Source organism: Colossoma macropomum, unplaced genomic scaffold (genome assembly GCF_904425465.1).
Source record: "Colossoma macropomum unplaced genomic scaffold, Colossoma_macropomum, whole genome shotgun sequence".
NCBI classification, from domain to species: Eukaryota; Metazoa; Chordata; class Actinopteri; order Characiformes; family Serrasalmidae; genus Colossoma; species Colossoma macropomum.
In genome coordinates this window covers 15,494,808-15,522,265 of record NW_023494802.1, presented here as the reverse complement: position 1 = coordinate 15,522,265, position 27,458 = coordinate 15,494,808, and the positions used below count along the sequence as shown (strand labels likewise).

At 40.3% G+C, this 27,458-nt stretch overlaps 1 protein-coding gene across 1 annotated transcript; it reads left to right on the top strand.

Moving 5' to 3' along the window:
• Positions 1-843: 843 nt before the first annotated feature.
• Positions 844-20,539, top strand: slc17a9b (solute carrier family 17 member 9b). Its single transcript, XM_036590829.1, has 13 exons — positions 844-974; positions 2,003-2,200; positions 4,381-4,520; positions 5,291-5,390; positions 7,161-7,291; positions 10,884-10,980; positions 12,301-12,397; positions 15,215-15,302; positions 15,646-15,680; positions 15,778-15,893; positions 15,999-16,054; positions 16,167-16,196; positions 18,021-20,539. Exons 1-13 carry the CDS (start codon positions 844-846, stop codon positions 18,197-18,199), a joined length of 1,398 nt encoding a protein of 465 aa, XP_036446722.1. The 3' UTR covers positions 18,200-20,539.
• The last annotated feature ends 6,919 nt before the right edge of the window (positions 20,540-27,458 follow it).

Below are 27,458 nucleotides of genomic sequence, written 5' to 3'. Positions count from 1 at the left end.
AATGATTAATGATGATAAAAAGGCCAAGGCTGTCTTACATAATGCTGGACTGCTGTTGCGTTTCTCACACACACAACCTCCAGACACGTGGAGAGAAACCCAAACCCAGCGATGCTCCAGCTAAACCAGCGCATACGTCGATGGCAGCAGATGCCGGGGTCATTTGTTATGGATTTACTGGGAGAGATTTAACTTCAAAATATAGTCGCCTGTCTTCCGTAGAGCGTCTGTTGTAAGGATGCTCCCATACTTAAGGGTAGCATTTCTGACTGAACCTAAATTAGCGTCTAGTTTATCAACACACGAAGGACTCGCGCTGCTTTTGCCGTCCTTAAGTCGCCTTTCTGGCTTCAAAAATGTTCGTTCAGCTCGTCTAACGTTTCGTTTGTAACGCTCTTTCAATCCACAACAACATATATAATGTGCAGAGAGCCACGTCTCGTTTATTTGGCCCGATTCTCGCATTGTTTTGGTGGAAAGAGGCTGAGTCACGTTACTTCCTGATTTAACCTAGCGGCGGTTGGAGGAACTGCGTGGCTGTGAGAAGAAGAAGTGGGGGGGGGCGAAAAAACTGACACGTGGATTATCATCACTTGAAGCAGGAAAGGCTTGAATTTCGTGTGCAGCCTTCCAGCGGCGAAACTGTTTCGTCCCGGGTCCTTTTTTTTCTCTCCTGGTCCAGGATTCAGTCAAAGCCGCATAGCCGTCCGGGAGGAGATGCTCCTGCGAGACAAGAGCTACTTTTTCGGCTTTTCGTCTTTCTGCCTGTCACGCTTCGGCGAACAAACCTCTTCTAGACTCCAGGAAGACGGTCGGAAAGCCAAGGTAGTCATTTGTCGTTGAATGGCAATTCTACAAAAACATGGGAAGAACCCCAGCGCAGACCTGGCAAGTATTAAAGACAGTCCAACAGACCATTTCGGACCGGTGGGAGCTCAGAAAAAGTGGTCAGAGTCCAGTCAGAGCTGGTCAAGGTGAGCGTGTTTGGCTGCTTTCTTTTATTTCTTCGGACAAGTTAACTTAGCCTACGTCAGCCTCGACCCCACTGTAGCCCCATTGTAGAGATTTCTCACGAAAAGCTTGTTGTTTACTGATGAATTCAGTCAGACCTGTAAGTCTAACATATTCGAGACCAACGGTGAGAGGGAGCTGGGTAATGTTTAACTTAATAGAGGAGTCATGTTTGACTCCCCACTGTGTGGTTAAATGTTACCATCGTAAATAAAGATGCTGGCCTGTATGCTCTCTGGGTCTTATCTTCTCCTCACCCTCTATTTTCATCACTATATGTCATGCTGAGAGAGAATGTTGATACTAAACCCCAACTTTCAGATGATTTGTAACTCTGTACATGGATAATTTAACAAGGACCATTTTTCAGCCTGCTGGCCAACACAGCTTCTTAACTATCTCTCTAAGTTTCTGCTACTTTTATCCTACTCATCAACTGCCAGCCCTTCAAGTAAATCTGCTAAAGTCATTTAACTGCGTCAGATGTGTGTTAGGTGATCAGTCTTAGTCGCACTTTTTTGTCCCAAGGTTTAAACCACACTCTGACCAAGTATAGACTAGATTTCCAGCTTACTGAACATTGCCAATGCCAGTGCCAATGCCACAGTGACTGGGTTAACTGATATAAGAAACTTTTAATCTGTACTGGATTTTCTGATTTTGTGAGCGGCCGTTCACATGAGCTTCAGACGAAGAATGCACAAAGCAAAAAACTCAACCCCTTTGGCTCAGGGTCACCAGGGAAATGGTTTCTGGCATGTAGGCGGAGGGTTTGACCAACTATAATTGTCGTTCCTTCTTGCATGACGCAATTTCTATGTCATAGTTTTACAAACAACCTCTTCAGTGATTGCTGTCACAACACTCTAGTGGAGGTAACGGGTAGCTTATATCTAGTCCCATCCAGTCCCCTAACATGTAAGCTCATATTAGGTGTATGTACTCGCAATGGTGTCCACAGGTCTAAGTCTCTCTCCTTGTTCATCTACAGGCCAGTAGCGCGGGTATGGACGGTGGTGCTGCTACTGGGCACGTGCCTGCTGTACTGCGCCCGCGTGGCCATGCCTATCTGCGCGGTAAGCATGGCGGAGCGCTTCGGCTGGTCGAAGAGGGAGTCGGGCATGGTGCTGGGCAGCTTCTTCTGGGGCTACTGCTTCACTCAGGTCCTTGGAGGCTACGTCAGTGACAGGTCAGCGCAGCGGCGGTCAGACAGACCCGTGGGGTGGTGGTGTTACTCGCAGTGGTAAATTAAAAGGGAGTGCCTGACGTTTTTCATCCGTCTAGTCTTTGGGCAAAGGCTGGACCCAATTCTCCTGTAATCACAATGTCTGAATTGGAATGAGTTGTAATCTGGGGTGGCAATTGTAACTGACAGCAAGTCACTACTGGCACCTACATAGGTTTATGAGATTCATTTTGGTATAGACAGGACAGGGCATGAACAAAGGGTGTGGCTCCCCTTTCTGAGAAAGTTCAAGATATACAGTTGATATCATGTAATGCTTTGCATATTTAACTAGTGAACAGGATGTGGGCTGGTGACAGGTGGCATGAGTTTGGTTCAGTATAGGCAGGTTTGCTATGTTCTAACTTTTTCCAAAGAAAAACAAGTTGAACTAGTCTAAGGAGCTGAATTAGAGTTTCTGGAATAAATGAAGTGCTTGTGCAGCCTTGACAAAGTTTGGTAGGCCAGCTGAGTTTTTCTGTTGTTGCTGATTTGTTGTTTTTCTCCACTGAAAGAGAGTTTTGGATTTGACCCGTGGTTGAAGAGAAAGGAGAGAAATCAAATAAATAGGTGAAGTATATAACATTGGCTTAGTGCCTGCCAGCTGGTCAGCTGTCTGCACAAGAGAGCGAGACAGTCTGATTGGCTGATTATTTATCAAGACCTTCCCAAGGCTGTGTAAACAAAGATGAGCTTCAGCTGCTTTAGGCAAATACATCCGAACTTATCGCTCCGTTTATCCTGGTTCACAGTGAATCCTTCTAAAGACATGTTAATCAGTTTAGCCTTTACATGTTTGCACTAGAAACGTACAACACGTTAGGAAGTAACCAATCCAGCTTTCCTGATGCTGATTCCAGTATCTTAACGTACAAAGGGTACCAGCTGATACCAGGTACTGATCTGATGAGTTGTCAGCTAATGCCCTCATGTTTTGTGCCAGCAAAGTACATGAGTACGTAAACCCAGATATAGCAGAGATGGTGATACACTAGATTGTCTTCTTTAGGACTATGCAGTTTTTTTTAATGGTATTGTTTTAGAACGTTTATAATAACAATCATGGAATTTTAGCTGATGATTAATTGCCATATAAATATCTGTGATTTACACTTTAATTGCCTTTTTGGTTCATTGTATGTAAAGCCTAAAGTAACCATATTAACTGTTTAGCTACAGTTGTCTGCCTAGGTTTGGGTGCCAAAATGACAAGTTTTGTTGATTTTTCTAAGTGGCAAATAAGTTGAAATATCCTACACAGAGAACACATATTCTAATGCACAGTTATTGCTTATTTCTTATTTATTGTTTATTTTACATAATGGAGGGAAAAAAAAACAGAAAATGTGGCCTGAGCATATTTTGTTTTATGTATTATTTTTTTCTGATATGTTAAACTCAGCAAGTAAATAGAATGGAAAAAAAAATAAAATTAGCTGAAAAATTCCTTATGTAGGTTTGTTCCCTGTTAAAGATGTGTTAACGTATTTTCACTTAGAAAATTAACAAAGCCTTTCATTTGACTGGAGACGTTTAAACTTTTGCATATAACTATATCTTACTTGCTAGCTGTTGAAATATAGTAGCTCCACCTAACAGCAAAAATGGCTTGAGCTCAAAAACAACCATTACACAGCTCCTCACTCTAAAAGTGTTATAGCACCAGCCAGTAATGAGAGCTTTATTATTATTATTTTTTTTTAAAGACCCATGAACCAGTCTCAATAAATGCTATTTCTGCTTGCCCTTATTTACATGCGTGAACATGAACATGACAGTGTTCCCAGCAGACAGTCTGTTTGTGACATATGACTGTGAAAGCTGGCAACTGTGGAAAATAATTGCGACCAGCTGAAATAACTGTGCTCAAGCCATTATGTAATAATTGTGACAGGCTATGATTGTAAATAAAATTGCACAATTTCATTTTTGTAACAACCATGACTAAAAAAATCAGTGTTAAATGTGAATCTGTCACGTCTGACCATTGAAATCTGTTTAATAAGGTTATTATCTTCTTCCGGTTAGTGCTATATCGGTAACACTTAGAGTCTACCATTCATTCTCTACCTAAATATAAATCTCAGAGGCCCTTACAGTCTTCTGGGTGAACTGTCTTGATGGTTTGTGTTGTTTATGTTCAGGGTTGGAGGAGAAAAAGTGATGTTGCTGTCAGCCGCAGCGTGGGGAGCAATGACTGCGTTCACGCCAATCCTGGCTCATTTCTGCTCTCAGCCTATCGTCTCCATGACCATCTCCCGTTTTCTCATGGGCCTCCTTCAGGGTGAGTGGATTTGATGAGGGTCAGAAGTCTGTGAGTCTCTCAGCATGCCACCCCACTGCACAGCTGACATCTGGTATACTGTTAATGGAGTTTTTATTCTTCAGCAAAGTTACAACTTTTTAATGCATCAGTGCCATTGAGGCGCAGTTTCCTTGAGGAGTACCCAGAGGAATAACGCTAGCAGTCATGAAATAATATATTTTTTAGCAGAAGCAGAAACAGAAAATCCTCTTTGTGGGAAAACAATACAGTCTTATCCAATAAGTTGTTCAAGTGTTCCGAATTATTTGAAGGTCTGTGTTGTTGCAGCAAAGCTGCTTCTTATCGAGAAAGACTGTTTCCAGATTGTGAACAAATAGCTGAAAACTCCCCTGCAAATGACAAATCGTTTTCTCTCTTTGAGGAGGCTGTTTGTGGAGGGCTAACGAGTGACATTGTTGTGACATTGCTCTTTTTCTCTGGAGAGTTGGTTTTGCTGTGGAAGTCCAGTCTTTCTAATGCTCTGTGGTTGCTTGCTAATGATATAATGGGACGTTGGCCCAGTTGCAAGTGCCATATGCCTCTTCTTTTTTAGGTTGTTTTTCATGAAGCATCTCTGTGCTTTGAAAGCATTTGCAGCTACGTTCTGTAAATTGGCTCATATCTGATAGATGTTTGTTGTCAGGAAGTGACTATACCATCTGGGCTAGTCTTTTTAGTCCAGCTGCTAATGTAGACTCCTGGATCACTGGTTTGTTTTTTTTTTCTTACCATTTTTATCTTTTCTTCAGGTGTGCATTACCCATCTCTGGCCAGCCTGTGCTCTCAGAAAGTGGTGGAAAGTGAGCGGGGCTTCCTTATGAGTACTGTAGGGAGTGGCTCATATCTGGGGTAAGTGGTTCATCCTGGGCAAATTCAGGATTAAGAAAAGGGGTCCTTAGGAAATGCAGTGAGTCCCTTAAAGCAATAGCTTGGCTTAAAATCAAATGTACTCAATTTTTGCCACACCCCAAATTAACAGTGGTATTGAAAATTTTTCATCAGGTACAGGTTTTTGTCAGAACCGTTATACTGATATGCCATAAATAAGCGCAGATAACATGACATACAAACAGTGCAAACCATGCTAATGTTATCCTGTTTAGCTGGTGCCTGGGACAGGAGTGTTTCAGTTACCTTTCAAATGAAAAACTTAGTAGAGTCCCAATCATCTCCTGCTGTTAAGTTCATTGCATCTGAAGTAGTCTGCTTTGTTTTTGAGGTTGGAAACAAAGCAATTGCCAGTCTCTTGGGGTTTGATTTAGCCTTAGCCTCCTAAGGACACCACACCAGTGAGGCCTGGCTGAGAAGCCACAGGATTCTGTCACCCGCATCAGACAGCGGAGCCGCCTGCCAGGCTTGTTCTCACAATAAGCCGTAGACTAGCTGGTACTGACAGCATGATTGACTGTAATGTTTTCCAAATTCCAGCAGTGTCTGACAGCTGGATATAAGGGACTCGCATATGAGACAAATGACTTTGAATTTGATGAAGCTAAAATTGGCTTCTTATTCAAATTCCTGTTTGTGTTACACCGATCAGGCATAGCATTATGACCATTATGTCCTTGTTTCTACGCTCATTGTCCATTTTATCAGCTCCACTTACTATATAGGTGCACTTTGTAGTTCTACAGTTACAGACTGTAGTCCATCTGTTTCTCTGCATACTTTGTTAGCCCCCTTTTACCCTGTGTCCACTCACTGTCCACTCTATTAGACACTCCTACCTTGTCAGTCCACCTTGTAGATGGAAAGTCAGAGACGATAGCTCATCTGCTGCTGCATAGTTTGTGTTGGTCATCCTCTAGTCCTTCATCGGTGGTCACAGGACGCTGCCCACAGAACGGTGTTGGCTGGATATTTTTGGTTGGTGGACTATTCTCAGTCCAGCAGTGACACTGAGGTGTTTAAAAACTCCAGCAGCACTGCTGTGTCTGATCCACTCAGACCAGCGCAACACACACTATCACACCACCACCACGTCAGTGTTACTGCAGTGCTGAGAATGATCCACCACTCAAATAGTACCAGCTCTGTGAGGGTCCATGGGGGTCCTGACCACTGAGGAACAGGGTAAAAGGGGGCTAACAAAGTATGCAGAGAAACAGATGGACTACAGTCTGTAATTGTAGAACTACAAAGTGCACCTATATAGTAAGTAAAGCTGATAAAATGGACAATGAGCGTAGAAACAAGGAGGTGGTCATAATGTTATGCCTGATTGGTGTATTATACTGTAATGGAAAGAGACTTTACTGCCATACTGTCCAATGTTACCCCAAAAAACAAGTACTGAAAACTTCTACTTCACCAAGTTGTACACACCTATTTGTGTGGTTTCTGAGGTTGCATCACATACTGTTATATATCATACTGGCTATTTTCAATGATAAGACTATGTCATACGCTGTTAAACACAGTGTTAATGTGAGGGCTATAATCTTCCACTAGTTGTTAGCTACATTACATTTACTACTCTATTTTGATACTTGAGAAGCAAAATTCAGACACCAAACATGTCTTAGCTTATTGGCCACCTTTGGGTTAAGTGGAAAACTGCGATTTAATTTTTCACGTAACTGTTCCTTTAACTGAACGTCTGTGTCCATCTATGTGCAGGACGCTGGTGATAGGAGGAGTGGGTTCGCTCATGTTGGACATGTATGGCTGGGAGAGTGTGTTCTACGTCTCTGGTCTCCTGTCTGTGCTCTGGGCCTACTGCATGTGGAAGTACCTGCTCAAGGGAGAAGGTGAGTTAATGCCTGGTTCACCATCAGCTGTAGAGCTGTGAGTATGTTTTCCACACCGCAGCTCAAAAAGTCGCAGCTCAAAGCTCAGCGTAAGCCGAAAGAGTGAAGCTTTGAACACACTCTCTGATGCAGGGGCTGGGATTTTTATCTTCAGAAGTCTTCGGAATTCTTAATAATTAATCACCGTAGCTCTTGTTTTTCTAAAGTACCTCTTCAGAAGTCTCTCCTTCATCTTGCCGACTGACAAATTACAGAATAAACAGAAAGCAAGTTGATGATTACGTTTGTGGTAATTAGGCTTGTGCATTATTTATGCCGCTTTTCTACTCCTTTTCCTCGAATATGTCAAACTAGTCCTAGTCCTGCCACAGTGCTGTCCAAACACACCTGAGTCAAAATTTCAGCAGTGAGAATAGTTTATTTGCTAACTGCTTAACTGCTTTGTTCTGTCGTGGGTGAATGGCTAGACTCGTCTTGCCACTATCTAGTAAAAGGCACACATCGCCACCTAGTGTACTGAAGTAGGAATTATTCAATGATCAAGCCTTAGCTGCCAATACGAAGTTAGAGGACATAACAATATAATTAATCAAAAATACATCAAAGGAAAAACAAACATCAGAAACATCCTTCTGTACCACTTTCTATTCCCCTTCATAACCATATTTGTTATTTACAGTGTGATTCCTCTGAGTGGGGTGCAATTCAGCAGTGTGCACCATGATTGGCTTATGTGTTATTCTCTGAGCTGTGCTGCAAATGTTGTCTATTTGATAATTACAGCAAAAATCATGAGTTTATCTAAATTGAATACCTCAAGCTTGTCATTGGGTACGTTTATTTTTGCCAATCCAATTGAATACATTCCGATTACAGATTAAGACTGAGGTGTTTATGCTCACTCTACTCAAAAATCTGATGAAAATCTCTGTTTACATGCGCACTACAAGTAATCCGATCCAAAATTACACGCATGCATAGAGAACCACTTAGTGTAGACGTTACCATGACAGCGAGCATCACATGAGTCCAGTCAGAGTGAGACGAGCAGCAAAAAGCAGCGCTTGTGTTTTTAATGGCTTTAAAATCATATCAGACTCAGAAAAATATGCTTCACATGTTTTTATTAATGCCGAGAGGAAGATGTCGTGATCTGAGACACATAAGCTGGACGTCCGTCCCACCGCCGTCTTTTAAGTCAAGTCAAGTCAAGTCAGCTTTATTGTCAATACTACAATATGTACAGGACATACAGAGTATTGAAATTGCGTTACTCTCAGACCCCATGGTGTAGCAATAACATTAAATAGAAAGTAAACAGGAAAAGTGTGAATTTAAATAGACACTAAATAAACACTAAACACTAATCGTAAAAATAAGCACAAATTTAAATATATATATATATATATATATATATATAAAATAAAATTTGAATAATAAATATATATGTATATATATAAATCAAATATAGATCAAAGCATAAACTTCGTCTCCTCTGCAGACCAGTTTCTGCTCCCACCATGTTGAACATTTATAAACTTTCGCTATGACGTGACGCACATGCGCAGAATGTACTTAAACTTTCCGATTGGAAATCTAATTGGATACAGGCGGTTATAGGGCTATTATTCTTCTATTTAACAGATTATTAGCAGGATTACCCACCTCGTTCAATCGGATAGAAACTGTATTCCGAATGGCCGCAATCGGACTAGTCTATTCTGACTGAAGTGTATACATGGACGTGTTCCATTGTGAATGAGCTATTAGTCGGATTATTAATGGATTATTAGGCTGCATGTAAACGTGGCTAGTGTTATCAAGGAGCACTTTACTGGTATACAAATCAAGATTGTTGTATCGTCCAGAACTACTTGATTGAAACAAATGTGTTAACATGGGGACAGATTGTAAACTTTGATGTGGCTCTCCAGGGATTGAGTTTGGCTCTCTGCCCTACACCTGTAAGATGATCTTAATGCTGTGATTTCGGATTCTGGACCGTGATCACTAATGCTGTTTAGGTAACACTGAGTATAATGATTGTTTTGTTAGCTTGTAGTTATTATAATAGTTATTGTGATATGTAACCATATGTACATTAATGGCGGCAAACAACTAAATTATTTTTCCTAGTGTTACTTTGTTAGTAGTAGCAGTAGTAGTAGTAGCAGTAGTAGTAGTAAAGTTTATTTATATAGCTCTTTTTACAACAGTTGTTGTCACAAAGCAGCTTTACAAGGAAAGTGCATGTTCTCATGGAGGCCGTGAGTCTCTAAATACTGAAGTATACAGTATACAAATGTGTTGATAATGCTTACAAGGCCAGTGTACTGTAAACACTTGTGGGTGCATAGATGACCTTGTGTGTATATTTTTGGTACTTGGGTATCTGTTCTGGGTCTGATTCAGTGAGATGGTAATTTGGAGAGTTATACAGTTAGTGAAAAAACATGCTTGCGTACGTGAACCCCAGCGCAGCACATCGAGCATATTATTTGAGGAATGAATTAATTGTTGCTGAGGTGCATTGGTGAATGACGATTCCGTAAAGGAGATTGTGATCAGAATCTGGGAACACTCTAGACAGCGCCTTTTCCTTTAGCATTTCCACTTGGCAAACTTAAACCCTTTAAGCTGGATTAGTTTTACCTGGGGAAGTACTGTAACGTAAGTGCTTAGCAAGAAGATCCAGTAATCTGCAATATCTGTCGTTTTTACAAGTCTGGTGTTGCACTGAATGTGGCATCTGTCATGTAATGCTGATGTGTACATCTGGGCTTTTTAACGTTTCAGTCAGGGCTATTTGTGGTCATTTGGGGGGAATTATAGAAAAAGAAAATAAATAAAATCCCTTTGTAAAACTAATCTAGCAGTTATAATAGTTTAGTTTAGGGTAGGGATGTCAATGATTAACTGATTAATTGATTAACTGGTTAAAAATGTATTTAATTTGACTTAATTTCCAATAAACAACATTTCCTATTTTATTAGGTATTTGTCAAGTTCTAGTTCTGCTAGATAGGCCTACTAAAAAATGAAGCATGCTGCCAAAAAATATTTCGGGAGGATGATGGCACTACGACAGTGTACCGTATTGAAAGCAAACATCCTCAAGCGATAAGACAGACTGAAAGAAAGTGTGATGCATGCTGGTTTGAGGACGTTACACATAGATATGCAGCATTATTGAAAAGAGATGATGGACAGTGATGGCTTTTGAGACTCACAGAGGTACACTGAGCCAAAGCTAGCCCGATCATGCTTATGCCTGGCCTCATCTATCAGTACTATTTCAGTAGTCGACAGTGCATTAATACAGAAATCAGCTGATGTGTGTGCTCATAAATGTGTATAGCAAGTAATTTAGAACACCTGTGAACATACCAGACAAATAGATATCAAAACCGCAACTGTTTAGTTTGTAATTGATATTTTGATGGTTTGCATCCTTGTTTTTTGGCTTTTTGGCCAATGACTAATTGCGGACCAATGATAACCAGTTATTTGTTAAAAGACCAAAAATGGCCTGATTTAGGATTAACTGTGTGTGTGTGTGTGTGTGTGTGTGTGTGTGTGTGTGTGTTTTTAGGGCCCATCATCACTCTGGAGTCTCTGGGCAGTGCTGGAACCCAGTCCAAAATGTCCCGCAGAAACTGGATGCGCCTCCTTAGACAACCAGCTGTGTGGTGAGATAAGAACCTGAACAATGATTGTGTGAGAGAGAGAGAGAGAAAAAGAGAGAGAGAGAACATCTGTCAGTGTGATTCAGCACACAACAGCTATGATCCTGCAAGAAGGAGCTAAAAATCCTCAATTGCCAACATTTATATTGTGTGTGTGTGTGTGTGTGTGTGTGTGTGTGTGTGTGTGTGTGTGTGTGTGTGTGAGAAAGAGAGAGAAAGATCTTTAGTTCAGGCAGCTGCTGAGTGTGGAGGCTCGGTATAAAAGTGCCTGTGTTGCTTCAAAGGCTTTAGTCACTTCCTCCCAGAGTTTATTTACAGATCTCTTTTGCTCTTTAGTAAAAAAGAAGTGTTAGCCACATTACTTTTTCTCATATGTTCACAGTATAAACACTGTGCATGTTTGTGTGTTTCTATCCACCAATCAGCCACTTCATTAGGTACATCTCTTTGTTTCTACGCTCATTGTCTGTTAATCAGTTCCGCTTACCACATAGGAGCACTTTGTAGTTCTGCATAATTGGTTAGCCCGCTTGTACCCTGTTCTTCAATGGTCATGATCCCCACAGGACCACTACAGAGCAGGTATTATTTATTCTCTGCACTGTAGTGACACTGACTGTATGTTGTGCTGGTACAAGTAGATCAGACACAGCAGTGCTGCTGAAGTTTTTAAACACTGTCCACTCACTGTCCACTCTATTAGACACTCCTGCCTTGTTGGTCCACCTTGTAGATGGAAAGCTCATCTGCTGCTGCACAGTTTGTGTTGGTCATCCTCTACACCTTCATCAGTGGTCACAGGACGCTGCCCACAGGACGCTGTTGGCTGGATATTTTTGGTTGGTGGACTATTCTCAGTCCAGCAGTGACACTGAGGTGTTTAAAACCTCCAGCAGCACTGCTGTGTCTGATCCACTCAGACCAGCGCAACACACACCAACGCACCAACACACCACCACCACGTCAGTGTCACTGCAGTGCTGAGAATGATCAACCACTCAAATAATCCCTGCTCTGTGGTGGTCCTGTAGGGGTCCTGACCACTGAAGAACAGGGTAAATGTATGCAGAAAAACTGATGGACTACAGTCTGTAATTGTAACTACAAAGTGCATCTGTATGGTAATTGGACCTCATAAATTGGACAAATGGTGTAGATGCAAGGTTGATGTATTTTAATAAAGGGGTCAGTCATTGTCTGTATACGTGAGGGGCAATTACTGAACATACTTGCTCCACTGCTCATTTCTAAAGTGATTTATAGATTACACTGGGATTCTTAATCTATCTCTCTCTCTCTCTCCCTCCATTGTCTATCCATCAGTGCGGTCATTATTACACACCTGTGCACTGCAAGCACCTTCTTCACCCTGTTGTCATGGCTACCAACGTTCTTCAAGGACACCTTCCCTGATTCCAAGGTAAACTGTGGGTAAACCGTGATGCCCTGAGGGGAGAAAACATGACGTGTTGTAATAGTAGTAGAGAACCTTCTTTGTTCTGTAGACAATGCTGTACGTTTCTTCCCTTCAGGGATGATTCACCACTGCTCTGTCCAATACGATCCAGATATTTAGGCTCTCTGAAAACAGATCCTAAAAGGGTAGTTAAAATCAAGTTAAGAGCTGCTAAGAGATAATACAGCCATTTTTGTCCCAGTGAACTCTCTGCTATTACTCATACTCCTGGCTCACGTTTCCAGACATTGTTCTTCAGGAATCCTGACTGCGTTGATGGCTAGTTCATCAAAAAATCACAATTCTACCCAAAAACAGGGTCTTTCAGAGTCCATATTGTATTAAAATCATTATTTTTCAGTCAGAAATGTTCTCTTGGTGGTGAGGACATAAACCTTAAACTGTAAAACCGGTGAACTATCACTCTTGCAAAAGCAGAGACAGAGGGTCACATATCAGAAGTGCAGTTTTAATCAGGTGCCAGCAGGGGGACCCATCACATCAGTGCTAGTGGATTAGGCATTTTACTTACATTACCAGAGTGTTCTGAAGCTAATTTGACATTTTTTTTTTATTTTCCCTTAGATCCACTTATAAGGTCTGTGATTTTATCTACCAAAACAGTTCATCTCTTTTATCTCTTAGACTACAAACAGTTAAACAGACTGTTCCTATTACTCTGCCTGTAAGACTAATGCATGTAAATGATCCTTATTACTTTAATCTGAATAGTTAGGCTAAACTGCTGTGATCATATGTAAATGTGTTAATGGGTGTAGCCACACAAACATTATGAGATCAAAATTGACTGTTTTTAATTTAGCATCCATAAATGGGCTCAGTGGACTGGACTGGGGAGAGAATATTACATTCAGAATTTTTAACAGTGTTTACACAGCATTTGTACTTCCTTTTATTCCAAAAGTGCAAGAAATATAGTTTTCCATTATATAGGCCTTCTGAAGTGCGTGTGTATGTGTGTTAGGGATGATAAGCTTTTTTTGTTGAAAAAATGTAAATCATGACAAAAAATGTTAAATTCCGATGAAAACCACAGGTATTTTACATTTCACAGTAGCATTCAGTATGTCTAGAACAGTTTGCAGCAGAGGGCAAGAAAAACTTTTCAGAACGAGTTTACAGACAAGGAAAAAAAGTCTAACCGAAAAGCAAGTTTTAAAACTGCGCACATTAACATTAATACAAAGTGTTTGGAATGAATTTGTGTTAAGTGCATTTTTGGCAGAATATGCTGTTAGGTAGGTGTTTAAGTCACACTGGCTCACACTGTTCTTACTTGACAAATCCATGTCCTCTTCGTCGTCTTCATGCAGTTGGTTAATCAAATCTTGCAATTTTCAGCGCATTAAAAACGCATCCACCTTTTCCTATGTAGAAACAACATGAAGCATAAAAAGACCTCATGACCACTTACCATTAAACTAAAAATAAGCAGGAATAATGCTGTTCCTAATGCTGTTTTCCCCGTGAAGCAGTGTGCCAGTGTAACACTCACTCACAGGACAGTCCACTGCTGTGTGTGTAAATGAAGTAAAACCTGGACAGTTTCAGCTCACAGAGTGCTAAGCTTGAGCCTCTAGCTTTCATCTACCACAATTGTCAATCAACTTAAATATCTGAAAGGCTGTGATTGGATGATTGTACATTAGACATGATATCACAAACCTACAGACTGCTCATGCAGACGAAATGAAAAGATTAAGGTAGTGAGTTTATTTAAATTCTTTGAGCGGTAGAAGACGTAAAAATCTCTGTAGTTGAGCGGCTGAGAAGCGATAGAATACATTTTTCCCTGTTGTTACTCACACTGGCTGTGTTTTACATGCAAAGATTTTTGCCAGTCCGATTGAATACATCCCGATTACAGATTTAGAATGAGGTGTTTATTCTCACTCTACTCAACAATCTGATGGAAAAGCTCTGTTAACATGCTCACTACAAGTAATCAGATCCAAAATGACACGCATGCGTAGAGCACCACTTAGTGTAGATGTTACCATGACAGCGAGCATCACGTGAGTCCAGTCAGAGTGAGATGAGCAGCAGTGCTTGTGTTTTTAATTCCTTTAAAATGATGTCAGACTCAGGAAAACGTCCTTCACATGTCCTTATTAAAGAAGGCCGAGAGGAAGACGTCGTGTTCTGAGACACATAAGCTGGACGTCCGTCTCACCGCCGTGTTTTAAAGATCAGAGCATAAACTTCGTCTCCTCTGCAGACCAGTTTCTGCTCCCGCCATGTTGAACGTTATAAACTTTCGCTATGACACGACGCACATGTGCAGAACACACGCAAAAATTTCCGATCGGGAATGTCATCAGATACAGGTGTTTACATGATTATTATTCTTCTATTTAACGGATTATTAGCAGGATTACCCACCTCGTTCAATCGGATAGAAATTGTGTTCTGATGGGCCTCAATCGGACTAGTCTACTCCGATTTAGGTGTATACATGGACGTATTCTATTCCGAGCAATAAGTCAGATTAACGGGTTAGGCTGCATGTAAACATGGCTACTGCTAGCAGTATTGAGTTTGATAAATTGATAAGTGCTCCCAGCTCTAGTGAGGCTGCACTGGGTTTATATGGCTCAGGATCCAGCAGAAGCTGAGCCTGTACACCTCAGCTTATTTTCACCCTTGATGTAACACAGTTACAGTATTAATGAATCTTTTTAAAATCTTCTCTGTGCTGTTGGTCCTCCATGTCCACTGTTTCATCTCTATTGTAAGACCTGTGTGTGTTTGTGTGTCTAGGGTTGGGTGTTTAACGTGATCCCGTGGTTTGTGGCTATTCCCTCCTCACTGTTCAGCGGCTGCCTGTCCGATCATCTCATCAGTCAGGGTATGAGACCACACACACACACACACACACACACACACACACACACACACACACACACACACAGTGCCATGTGTCAGTTCATCTGGAGCAGAAGATCAACACACTTTGTTTGTGTCATTCCTTCTGTGCTGTGTCAGTGTTGTGGCTTGTAATTAGCATTAAATATGTGGCCCACATTGTTCAGCTGACTGTGGGCCTTTTCCACTAATGCTAAGAGTCTGATTGATTTTTACTGTGCTGTAAATGCTGTGAATTTTACAGTCTCATAAAGGCGTTAAATACGCTTCTCACAGTCCATTGACGTATCCTTTCTCTCTCTGTCATCTCTCTCTGTTTGTTGTAGGTTTCGATACTGCTGTAGTGAGAAAACTAATGCAGGTAGGCCTTGCACACTGTCTCGTATACACTTGGTACTGTATAAAATAGTAAAGAGATACTATTTTTTATTTGATTTCTCTTTCTCTCTTTCTCTCAGTTCTTTTCTATGGGTGTATCCAGTGTGTTTACTCTGTTTCTATGTGGAACCACCACTTTCACGATGGCGGTTGCCTTCGTCTCTGCTACTATGGGCCTCACCACCTTTAGCCATAGGTAAGGTTGCTCTTTTGTTTACACTATTAGCAACTCTTATATGCATGTACTTTAAAAATATTAAGGATTTTAGTTCACATGGAAACATAACTTTTGTCTCTGCAGTGGAGTATCGGTGAATGTTCAGGATCTTGCGCCATCCTGTGCTGGGGCCCTGTTTGGTGTGTAGTATTCTCCTGCTTTCTCACACTCGGAGCCAGAAAACCTATACTGACAGTTGAAAAGTACAAACATAGGGTGTTGTAATAATGCTGTTATGTTTGTGTCTTGTAGGTGTGATGAACACCTGTGGTGCATTTACAGGTAAAAACAGACCTAATGGTTATGGGTGGGCAATACAGTTGGATGTCACAATATACTTTTTTGTAGTGAAGCAACAAAATTAAACAATATGGTCAAAACTGACGACGAAATTTAAGATGCAGGGGGGCCAAAAACTGAAATTAAAACCCAAAAAAAGAAATTCCGATAGTAAATAAAAACAGTTAAGATAAAATAAACTTACTAAAATGATTACATTATGTAGGTCATAGTATGTGCTAATAAATCCAAAATTCTTGACAACTGAGAATGATTGGTCATCCAAAGCAATGAATTCCATTGATTTTTGTTATACTTTGCACCTCAGCGCTGACATTTGTCACTTTTGTTGTCATTTCAAAAACTTTGGCTATACATAGCATTGGTGTGCTAGTGGGGACCTCGGTTTTTGCTTCTGTTATTTTGCTGTATTATGTATGTTCTCAAATGATAACAGACCTGTAACGGAAAAGTCCTTGAGTGTGGTACCCCCCTCTTAGTGTTCAGCATAACCAGTGATTAAAAATCGCTTGTCTCAGCCTTAATTTTCACTGTTCTGCTGCTGCTCATGTCATTTGAATGCATCTTTTTTCTCATTCTATTGCCATTAAAACCATTTCTCATTAACATTACCACTGTAAGGTCTTAGATTTTAAAACTTTAGTGTAGACATGTTTAATTTTCATATTGTGACATTCAAAAATTTAAGCTTTTTTTTGTTTTCCGACTGAAAGCTGAAAATGCCACTTTTGGCGATTTTCAGTCAAACATTTAAAAAATGTCAGTAATTTAAAAAATGTCAGTGCATTCCTGCTTTTGTATGTTTATTCTAGAACACAGAACAACTCTGTGCATCATGAGAAAACAGCCCGTAAACAACAAGTTTATAATAATGGCATAATCTGCACAGCAACAAGTAGCCCTTATCTAATTTTACTTTTATTTTTATAATTTTTTTATATTTATAATATATTATTTTATAAATAAAACAATTTATTTTTATAAATTCTTTCAATTTTTTTAATGCTGGTGCATTTTGCCTGTTTCAGCTTGTTTGCAAACCTCAGAAAAATGAAATTGTGATACATATATCAAAGTATAACAGTCTCAAATAATGTTATATTTTTGCCATGTTCTGTACTCTGTCACTCTCAAATTTAATTAAATTACGTTGTTTTTTTCTAAGACAAATTCAAGATCTACAAAGAAGTAGACCTAGATGTTATAAATAACTCATGTTGACACAAACATTGTATTATGGAATGTGGACCAGCTTTGTTCTTTAAGTGTGTGTGTATTTTATTCATGCACAGTGGCCCCAAACAGTATTTGGACAATTTTGCCATATTTAAAAAAAGTTTATTATGGTAGGAAAACCTCAAACATATTGGCATTTATTTTAAACAGACCATTCCAAGTTCTTTCCAAAGGCAGCTGATAAGTTTCAGATTGTTTTCCTGCTGATTGATACACCCCTGTTATTTGAGCAGTTTCTCTGCAGACTTCTGCAAGTTTTCATCCTTTGTACCCTTCAGAGTAAGAAATACAGCCCCAGACTTTGAAGTTTCCACCACTTTGATTTTACAGTATCCTTTACAGTACCAGTGCAGTATGATTGGAATTCTTCTCAAGGCTTTCTTCACACAAAGAGTCTACCATCAGTTTGATGTTGAGTTTTTTTTTTTTTCTCTGAAAAAAATATAATTTGGTAAACATTTTAAGAAGAACTTCAACTTTCCTAATACTTTTTTGGAGCCACTGTATGTGTCAGTGTTGTGTATGTAATATGTGCTGTAATTGGTGATATATATTGTGTGCGCTCTGTAGGAGTCATCATGGTGTATTTCTCGGGCTACCTGATCGAGGCCACTGGTTCCTGGGCGTCCGTTTTTGCCCTCATCACTGTGGTGAACCTGCTGGGGTTGGGAACGTTCCTGACTTTCGCCGAGGCGCGCAGGGTGGACATCGACGTCACAAAGGGGCGCTATCACAACATCCACATCTGAACTTCGAGCGAACAGGAGTAGAAGTACAACAAAACTTATTGATGAACATGTTCCACAGATGAGAACACTACGGATCTTTGATAACATCTGTGGAAGTGAGAGAAATGCGTACGCCTGTACTTCCAATCGGTTGCCAAGGTGACAAGGTTTCCACCGGGTCTGGCAACATTGGCCTCAGAGATTTGCCACTGGGTTCAGAACCCACCAGTATTAACTCTTCATGTTCTACCACCACGTTGAGTGGTTTGCAGTTGAAATGGGACCAGTTAGAGAACGTGTTAAGATTGTTGGCTGTAGTCATACATTATAGTCCAGCAGTGGGCCAAACCTTTAGCTGTATAACGTCTGTACTTCATGTAAGGATGCCCGGTCTGAATGTAATGATTTCCTTCATTACATTCACAGAGTTTGTCGTTGAACATGGTCTTCATCATTATTATCATCATCACTGTCTAAGCCAGTGGTCTCCTTAGCCTTATCCTGGAGGTATCCTGAGGTCTCCTAAGCCTTATCCTGGTGGTCTGCATTCCTGCATAGTCTAGTTCTAACCACCTGCTCCAGTTAATTCACGTCCTCAGAAGTCCTTGCTTGACTGGATCAGATACACTGCTGTTAGGCAATGGCGTGAAATGTTACATGCAGATAGGAACTAAAGTCTGCAGGAAAGTAGATCTCCAGGAGGAGAGTTGGTGACCATTGGTCAAAGCAGTTCCATCATGTTTTTTTTAAAGCCGCTTTACTTGTTCCTACCATTTAAAGAGGATGCCCTGATATTACAATGCTGTTTGGATGGAGAGGAATCAGTTTGAGGTCCTACTGTTGTCCTTCTAGGATAGCGAGGGGATGCACCAGTGATTTGAGCTGTGAAGATCTCTTAAAGTTACTGTTAAATTTATTCCTAAATTCACTTCTGTGTTACTCTTGTAAAGTTACTGTTGATGGAGAGAGTTAAGTCTCAGCACTGGGACTTGGCTGGACTGAAGTTTAGTAGTGTGAGAACTGTAAATATCCTGTATGTCAGTGATGAGCTTTATAACGAGCCAGTTATTGTTTCAGAAACTGTTAAGACCAAATATATTTTGAATGCATTCCGGCCTGACGTATTTATTACTTAGATGATTAGTGACTGGACTTATTTATAATAATGATAAATGGAAGAAAATGGACCAAAGGGGTCAAGTTTGGCCGAGAACTGTCGAACGAACAGTTTCTCAGAGGTCTCTCATAATCAGTTTATTTATAGAGCTACCTGAGGCCAGATGTGAGAGATCTCAGCAGCCTTTTTGGTACTTTTATGGCTTAGCTTGTCAGGAAGAAAAAGACCATTCCTGTGGACAAAGGGGTCAGTAACTCATTTCATTAGTAGGGCTGTAGTCTTGAAAAGCATCATTCTTGTTGTATTACAACTCATTGCATAAATTTCACTGCTTATTCCTTCATCCAGTTACTGCAAGCGTAAGTGCCAGTGCAGGTCTTAGACAAGGCAGGAGATAAGAAATAACTTGAATTCTGCTTTAAATACTGTGCATTGCGATGGACATCATTAATATCGTTATACTTATTTAATGTAAACGTGCATTGTTCACAGAGACCTTTAAATGCAGTCTTTTAGTTTTATATATAGATTAGACATGATTGTGTGTAATATATAGATATTATATACCTGATTAGTTAATAGTAATGTAAATAATAGTTTTTACATTGCCAAAATATTTTCAATTACAAGTGCTCTGACTGGCACAGGTTCTAGATTTTTTCCCTTTTCTCAGCTTCAGGCTCACACAGGAGGACAGTCTTTCTCACTACCTATCTGTCTACCTTGGCTAGTGCAGTACTGCAAACATTTATGCTAATTCATGTTACCCTGCTGTTACTTCCAACTACTCAGTTACAGTGAAACTAGTTTTGGAATTACTCATAACCAAATAATAATCTGTGGTGTGTCTGAATTTGGTTAACTGTTTATGGTAGTTGTGAGGATTGTTTGGGGTTGGGAGGTTTGGGTGAGGGGTTCTCTCCCTGCAGCGAAGAGTCATTACAATATTTATTTCACTGTAGACGCGATCACATGAATGGCCTCTTAATTCACAGTCATGTTTTAAAGAGAATACAATTTAAATATGAATCAGCACAGCTTTAACCCGTTACACCCTCCTGATTATACCAGTAGAATTTTCTGAAGTCTTGGAAAACTGTACTGATTTAATTCTTATTCTTTAAAAGAAAACCATGTATAATTTGTCTCAGAAAGAACGGAATGGTAAATGCAGTTTTCTCCTGCTGTAGAACCAGATATTTGTAAACATATTTTGTTGAAGAATAAAAACTATATTTTATCAAGCCTAAGAATTTCTTTGACTTGCTTTCATCGTCGAGAGACTACCTATGCGTACTGAAGTGATTGATCAACGAATCACCAGCTTATTCATGTAGTAGCAGTGAAGTGGACACTGATGGTGAAGTGCTCAGCATCTGCCACATAGTGGCAGCAGTGTGCTAGATTTGTAGTTCAGCGGTTCATGAAGAGTTCATGAACTACCAACAACTGTTACGTCCCAAAAAAACAAAACCCTTATTGTGGAAAGGTTTTAAACAAGCTTTTATCCAATTGTCTCAACAAATGCTATCATGTGTGTGCATACATTTGTGGATGTGCATTATATATGTTTGCTATTAGTGTTTGGTTCTGTACTGATAGTCCTGCTGTCTCGTCCTCCACCTCTGGACAGTGTGTGATGCGACCTCATCTCCAGTAATAACCTGTACCCCCTTACGCACAACTATGCAGCCTCACTGTACCACTATACAGGATCCATATCAGCGTGAACGGGCAGGCAGGTCTCCCCTTTTCCATCTCTCCCTCTCACTCTCTGGACGTATGGGGTGGCACCATATGGCAGGCCGCTGTGTGCCATGCTGGTGAGCTGGCAGTGGGCGAGTGTGCCACGGGCCAGGCGTCAGTCACCCCTCTCGCGGGACTCGCTCAGGTTAGCGTGAAGACAGATGGCCGTGGCCGTTACCGTAACGGCAGGCAGGGGGGGCGAGATCAGGAGTCCAGGGCAGAACGGGCAAACCTGTGTCATCACCCAAGACAAGCAGAGACACTGGCATTGAGGACCAGGTTCTGACATTAGCACTGTTGAAAATGGATTAGTTCTACCAGGGGAGCCTCTATAATGTAATTTGTAAGGGATTTTGTACAGGATGAAGTATGTGTGAACATCATTTTACGCCATGGGCGCAGTGCTCAATAACAATAACAACACGGAGCATGTCAGTGTCTATTGCATATCTTGCTGTTACATTGCTGTAAGATCACACAGCAGTCATGTTCACAAAGCTCTCACTAAAGCTGGATAACTAAGGCCCGAAGTGAGCGCTGTCTAGGAATCTTCCTTACCTTTTCTCTGATTGGACAGGCTTGACTTTTGGGTGGAGTTATCTGATTATCTGAGACATTCTTCTTTGAAATATCGCTTATCACTACTGTTACTGAGTGAGCTTCAGGTTCTGCATATTACAAAAGGTTGTAACAGTCTGGATCAAACAGGAAGCAGTAACAAAAATGCAAAAAATGAAAACATGACATAACATTTCCATCATATTTTTTTGGTAATGAGCCAAGTCATGTAGAAAAATGAGGACTGTATATTCTGTGGGATCCTAGTGTTAAACATAAGTACTACACAGGCCACTCTGTGTGGAAGTGTCACAGAGTAATCCACTCCAGAATTATTACTGTTAGACTTGCAAAAAGTGTGCAGGTATAGACTGGAATTAAATCATGTTGGTGATCTAAACTGAAGTACCTGGTAAGACTAATACAGTTAAAGTTTTACTACTGTTTCAAAGTTAAAAGTCATTGTATTCAAGTATATAAATCAATTTTGAATATAAATTAAATTATTCTAATATGATGCTGCTTCATAGGTTTTATATGTTTTGAAAGAAGCTGTAAGAAATAAATCAAAGAATTCTAAACAGAGCTGTAAATGAGCCATTTGTTCATATAAACTTTAACAGGAAAAGTGCTTAGGTCAGGGCTGCCCAAAGTGTGCCCAAACCTTAAATGCACCCCATCAACCAATTTTGTAACATATATAACTTGTAAAAATCTTTTTATTAAAAATGTTATAATTATTGTTATTCATATTATTATTCATATTATTATTCATATTATTATTATTTAGAAGTGTGCTTTCAAGTATTTTAGTAACAACAATCTAAGATGCAGTGATAAAATACATTCTTAAAATTAATTTGAAACCTGTCAAGCTTCTTTATTTGTGTGTAGTTTTGTTTTTTGGCCCCTCAGCCTTTCACAAACATTGCACTTTGGTCCCCTATAACAAAAAAAAATTGGGCACCCCTGTGTAAGTTTTACTAATTAGTATTAAATGTATAAATATTATAGAAGAGATGTCACTGCGGCCAATGAAAGCTTGGTAAATAGATGGAAAATCAATATTAAAAACGTCTGAAACATGCACTGAAACCCTCACTTCCACACATGATGCAAGTTAAGAGCAGGAAGGCAATATTAACAGCTGGAGTTAAACTCACTGGAATCCTACACTCTCAGAAATAAAGGCCTCTTGTCACTGGGGTGGGACCCTCAAGGGTACATCTCAGTACCTTTAGCCAGGGAACATAACTGTACCATAATCCACTGAAACGATATTTTCTAAGCTGTATTGACTCCACACCCCCCGTCTCGTCTCCAGGCTTTTTATTTTATTGTTCTGTTTACATACTTTTCACCTGGAAAAATGTATTTAAGGTTCACAATTGGACCTTAAAACCATTGATGTACCTTTGAGGGAACATTTACATTGTTAGTTCCTTGATGAGCTAAAAATGTACCTGCACAGAACCTTTATTTCTAACAGTGTAGAGCAACTCCAGAAGTGCTTATCCTGTCAACTTAGTGTCACACCTGCATTTGCACTGGTTTTGCTAATTAGTGTAAAAGTGGCTAATTTAATAGAAGGCATGTCACGATGGCCAGTAAACTGTGGTTAATAGGTGTGCGGACAATTAGCGTTCCAGAAAGCTCTAAAAACATGCACTCAAACACCCACTCCAGTGATGTAAGTTAAGAACAGCAGGCCAATAATAAGATGAGAACCACTAAGCATAAATCAGCAGAAGGTGTGAAAGAGGGAGAGAGGGATGGAGCGATGGAGAAAGAGAAGAGAGAAGAGAGGTATTCATAGGTCTTCAGCTGCCCTCAAGGCTAGCAAGCTGTTGTACACCACACACTCTCACACTCTTTTTGCCATGCTTGTCTTCTCACTCTCCCTGTCTCTCTTTGGCTGTGTCTCGCTCTCGAGTTGACGTTAAAGGAATTGCTGTGGAAAAGAACTTCCCCAGGCCTTCTGAGTCTGATGCGGTTAACGTCCCCGGCGATTTTTGACGGACAGGCGACAATATCCAGACCTCTCCTGACACAGGTGTGTGTGTGTCTGTGTGTCTCTCTGTGTGTGTGCTGGTAAAATGGGTGCATTCCAGCAGTCCAGGCATATTAGACTCACTATCTGAAGTAAAAGCACTGCCGGGAGAATAAGATCATCATAGCTGAGCACATAAATGGGGACCTGAAGACAAATTTAGAAGGAGATAAATGAATAAACATTCATGCATATTACTCTGACTTCAGTCTTTTTTTGCAGATAGCGGTCAGAAATAGCAGATAACTAAGAATAGTCGCAAGGATTCAGGTTAAAAGGGGCAGTATGGATGGTGAATAAGCGTCTGGTGCGGACATGCTCACTGACTCACATCCCTCAGACCAGGCCCACACTTCTGTCACGGTCTTCATGCCAGCACAGTTGATTTTATAAATAAATTGTGCCAGGAGGATTACTGCAGTAGGCCAACGCAGAGGTCAAACGTGGACAAAAGTCTTTTTTTCCCTCCTTTGGCATGCTGTAACCTAGATTGTGGTCAGCATAAATACCCATTACAGCGTTCCATTGAGACTGCCTCATGGACAAGATCTTAAGATGAATTTATCTGCATTAAAATTAGAGCTTTGATAGCTGCACACTTCAAACTAAACCCAGACCAACCTCTCTGTGTTATAGGCTAATGAGTTTGTCCAGTCATGCTAGGCCAAGGGCCGGCAACCCAGATGTTAAGAAGAGCCCTTTTGTCCTTTCAGCAAAAATCAAACCACCTTGAGAGCCACAACATTTTATGTCAGTTTTACCATTTTGGCTGTAAACATGTCTCAGTATGTGCTAATGTACTAGTGTAGGCTAATAGATTTAATATGAACGATAACGCAGAATTACTTTGCTCTGCTTTAAGCTTTAGCTCAGCTATAGCCGCTTTTCTCACATCTCTGGCAGGAAACTTTTCCACAAAAGTGGAACAGTTTTTTGTAAAATTCCTTTTACTGTTTCGATTTTTCACGAGGCTGAAGCTTCTCATTCACCAGCTTCTTGTTTGAATTTTCCTGTTCCATCTTAAATGGTGCAGCAGGCACCTGATCTTAGCTTTGTGGATTTTTAGTGTTTGACAGTTTCTCATTGCAGATTAAATGTAACAGGAAACCAGCTGGAGTGATTATAAATGCAAATAAGTCCATTCATCTCCAAATTATCGATTAGGCGAGACTGTTGTCTGCGTTGCAGTGGTGACCAGCAGTCTGCGCACCAATCTTTAGGGTTAAAGGGTGAATTAGCGGTTATACATTAACTCCAACGCTTAAGACCTTTTAGTGTTAAAACTGTGTTGAACAATCAGCAGAGCTTTATTTTACTGTAAAGGAGGATTATTTTATTTTTACCTACAAATCTAATTCTGCTGTGGAGCCACAACAGGACAGTAAAAGAGCCACATGTTGCCGATCCCTGTGCTAGGCTAAGCTAACTTCCACCTTAAAGGGCAATTTAAATTCTGATTTTTCAAAACTTCTGCGTAGTTTAAATGTTGAGGTGTAAACAAAAGTCATTCAAAGTGGTTTGGTGTGAAATGTTCCATTGTAGAGAAACTTGATGCGGCAGAAATGTTCACAGCAGTTTTAAAAGGAACCAGACGCCTGAAGAGTTTATCGCCTCTAAAAGCTTAATGGTTATGTATACACTGTTGATGTCTGAGGCATTGTTTTGTGATAGTTTTGCAATAATCTTTTGGCTTCAAACATACAATATTTTAATACATTCATGGTGGATACATGCAGGGCATTGTGAGGCAAAACAGTCCCCAATAAAATTCATGTTTTTTCCAGCTTTACCTCTATTTTACCACCATTTATTGTTGCATTCAAATACTGAAAGGGTTCAATGGTGGTTTTGGATAGTAAATAAAATCACTATATTTGCAATGTAAACACTGCAACTCCTGTTTCATATCATCACCAATCAAAGTCGGTAGGTTTCTCTACAACTCTGAATAACTTTAACATCTCAACCATTGAACTAGTTTGATAAATGGGTGGAATTCCCCTTCAACTTTTTCAGATTAATGGACACAGCTGGCTCACTATGACATCATAACTCTGTGCCCCTTAAACATCCTTAAAGTGATGGTGAGGCACTTAATTAGCCGGCCAGGGAAATGAAAAAGGGACAGAATGCTCCCCCCCACCCCCCACCCCCCCCCTGCACACCCCCCATCGAACATTATTGGTTTTCAGTGAGATGGAGCAGTAAAGAGCCTGTCAGAGGAACGGAAGATGCGCGTGAAAGAAACAGCCTCGTTAATTACTAATTAACATCAAGCTAATGACAGTGTCACTGTGTTGCCGGCGTCTCAGCCAATGTCCTTTCCTCGCGCAGACTGAGCTGCATGCTAATGAACCAAACACACGTACAGTCCCATTGGACTTCTGCTGCGATAAGAATTCTTTACATGTAAAGTTGAGTTTGTCTTCAAAAGACTTGTCCAGTAATATTTAATAGTGGGAAAACTGCTACCTCTCATAGGCTTTTTTACTGAAACACTATAGTACAGCACTAATACACTGACACAACGTTTGTACTCTGATTAATATCTTATGATAAGTCCTGATAAAGAACTGAACACAGGTAATCTTATAACTGGCCTGCGACTGAACTGCTTCTATGGTTAGTGATGCATTTCTACATGTCACGCGTTCCACTTTCCTTCCTCTTAGGTGGAGGAACACAGCAAACTGCAGCTAGTATGTCCAGAACACTAGCTATTATGCCAATATGTACCCTATTCACTACATAGTGCACTCTTTTGGGGTTCCGCTGTTTTATAATGATGTCAGTGCAGTAGATATACCATCCCACAGTGCATGGCAATAAGTGTACAACCGATGTACCCTAGCGGATAGGGGATACCCATAATGCACTGCACTGTTTTGTTAGAAGATTTGTGCTCAACTTCTCTGAGCAGGATTAGCGAGCCCAGCTACAGTGGCAGCGTCTCTACAGAGCTCTCTTCAGACCTGTTACAGACGTAACTGAGCTCTTTTCATGTGTGCAGTCAAACTCAGGGGTTATACTAGAGGCATGATTTTTGTAGCGATTATGCGATGGAATCTGCTGTCGCACAGTAATGAGCAAACCCGTAAGATGTAGTGTCTGAAATCGTGCACTACCATCACCAGTTCTGTTCCCTATAACATGTCGCTGTTGCTGGAAGGAAACCTTGTATCTCCAAAATAGTAACTTTACAGGAGAAGGAAAAAACATACTCTACTTTTAATGTAAGACAATGGAACCAGACTTTTTTCCAAGTATTTTTGGGCTGTTTCTTTTGGTCCATTCATAATCAAATTTACACACAATGTAAAGGCCAACAGGCATTTTCAAATTTTGTCAAAAACTTAAAAACAGCAGAAATGGAGATATGAGTTTTTGTCACGACAACAGAGATGTAGTGATGCAGTTATTCCAATGTAGGGTCTAGCCCAGGGGTCGGCAACCCAAATGTTAAGAAGAGCCATTTTGTCAAGTTTCAACAAAAATCTAACCACTTTGGGAGCCACAACATTTCATGTCCATTTTATTGAAGTAACGTTTCACAATCTTGGCTGTAAATATGTCTCAGTATGTGCTAATGTCCTAGTACAGGCTAAAGATATCATATAAATATACTTTGCTCTGCTTTAAGCTTTAGCTCAGCTTTAGCCGCTTTTCCTCAAAAGTAGAACAGTTTCTTGTAAAATGTATCTCAACGTTCGACTTTTTACGAAGCTGAAGTCACTTCTCATTCACGAGCTTCTTGTTCGAATTATCCCGTTCCACCTTAAATGGTGCCTGAGGTACCAGGATGTAGCTAT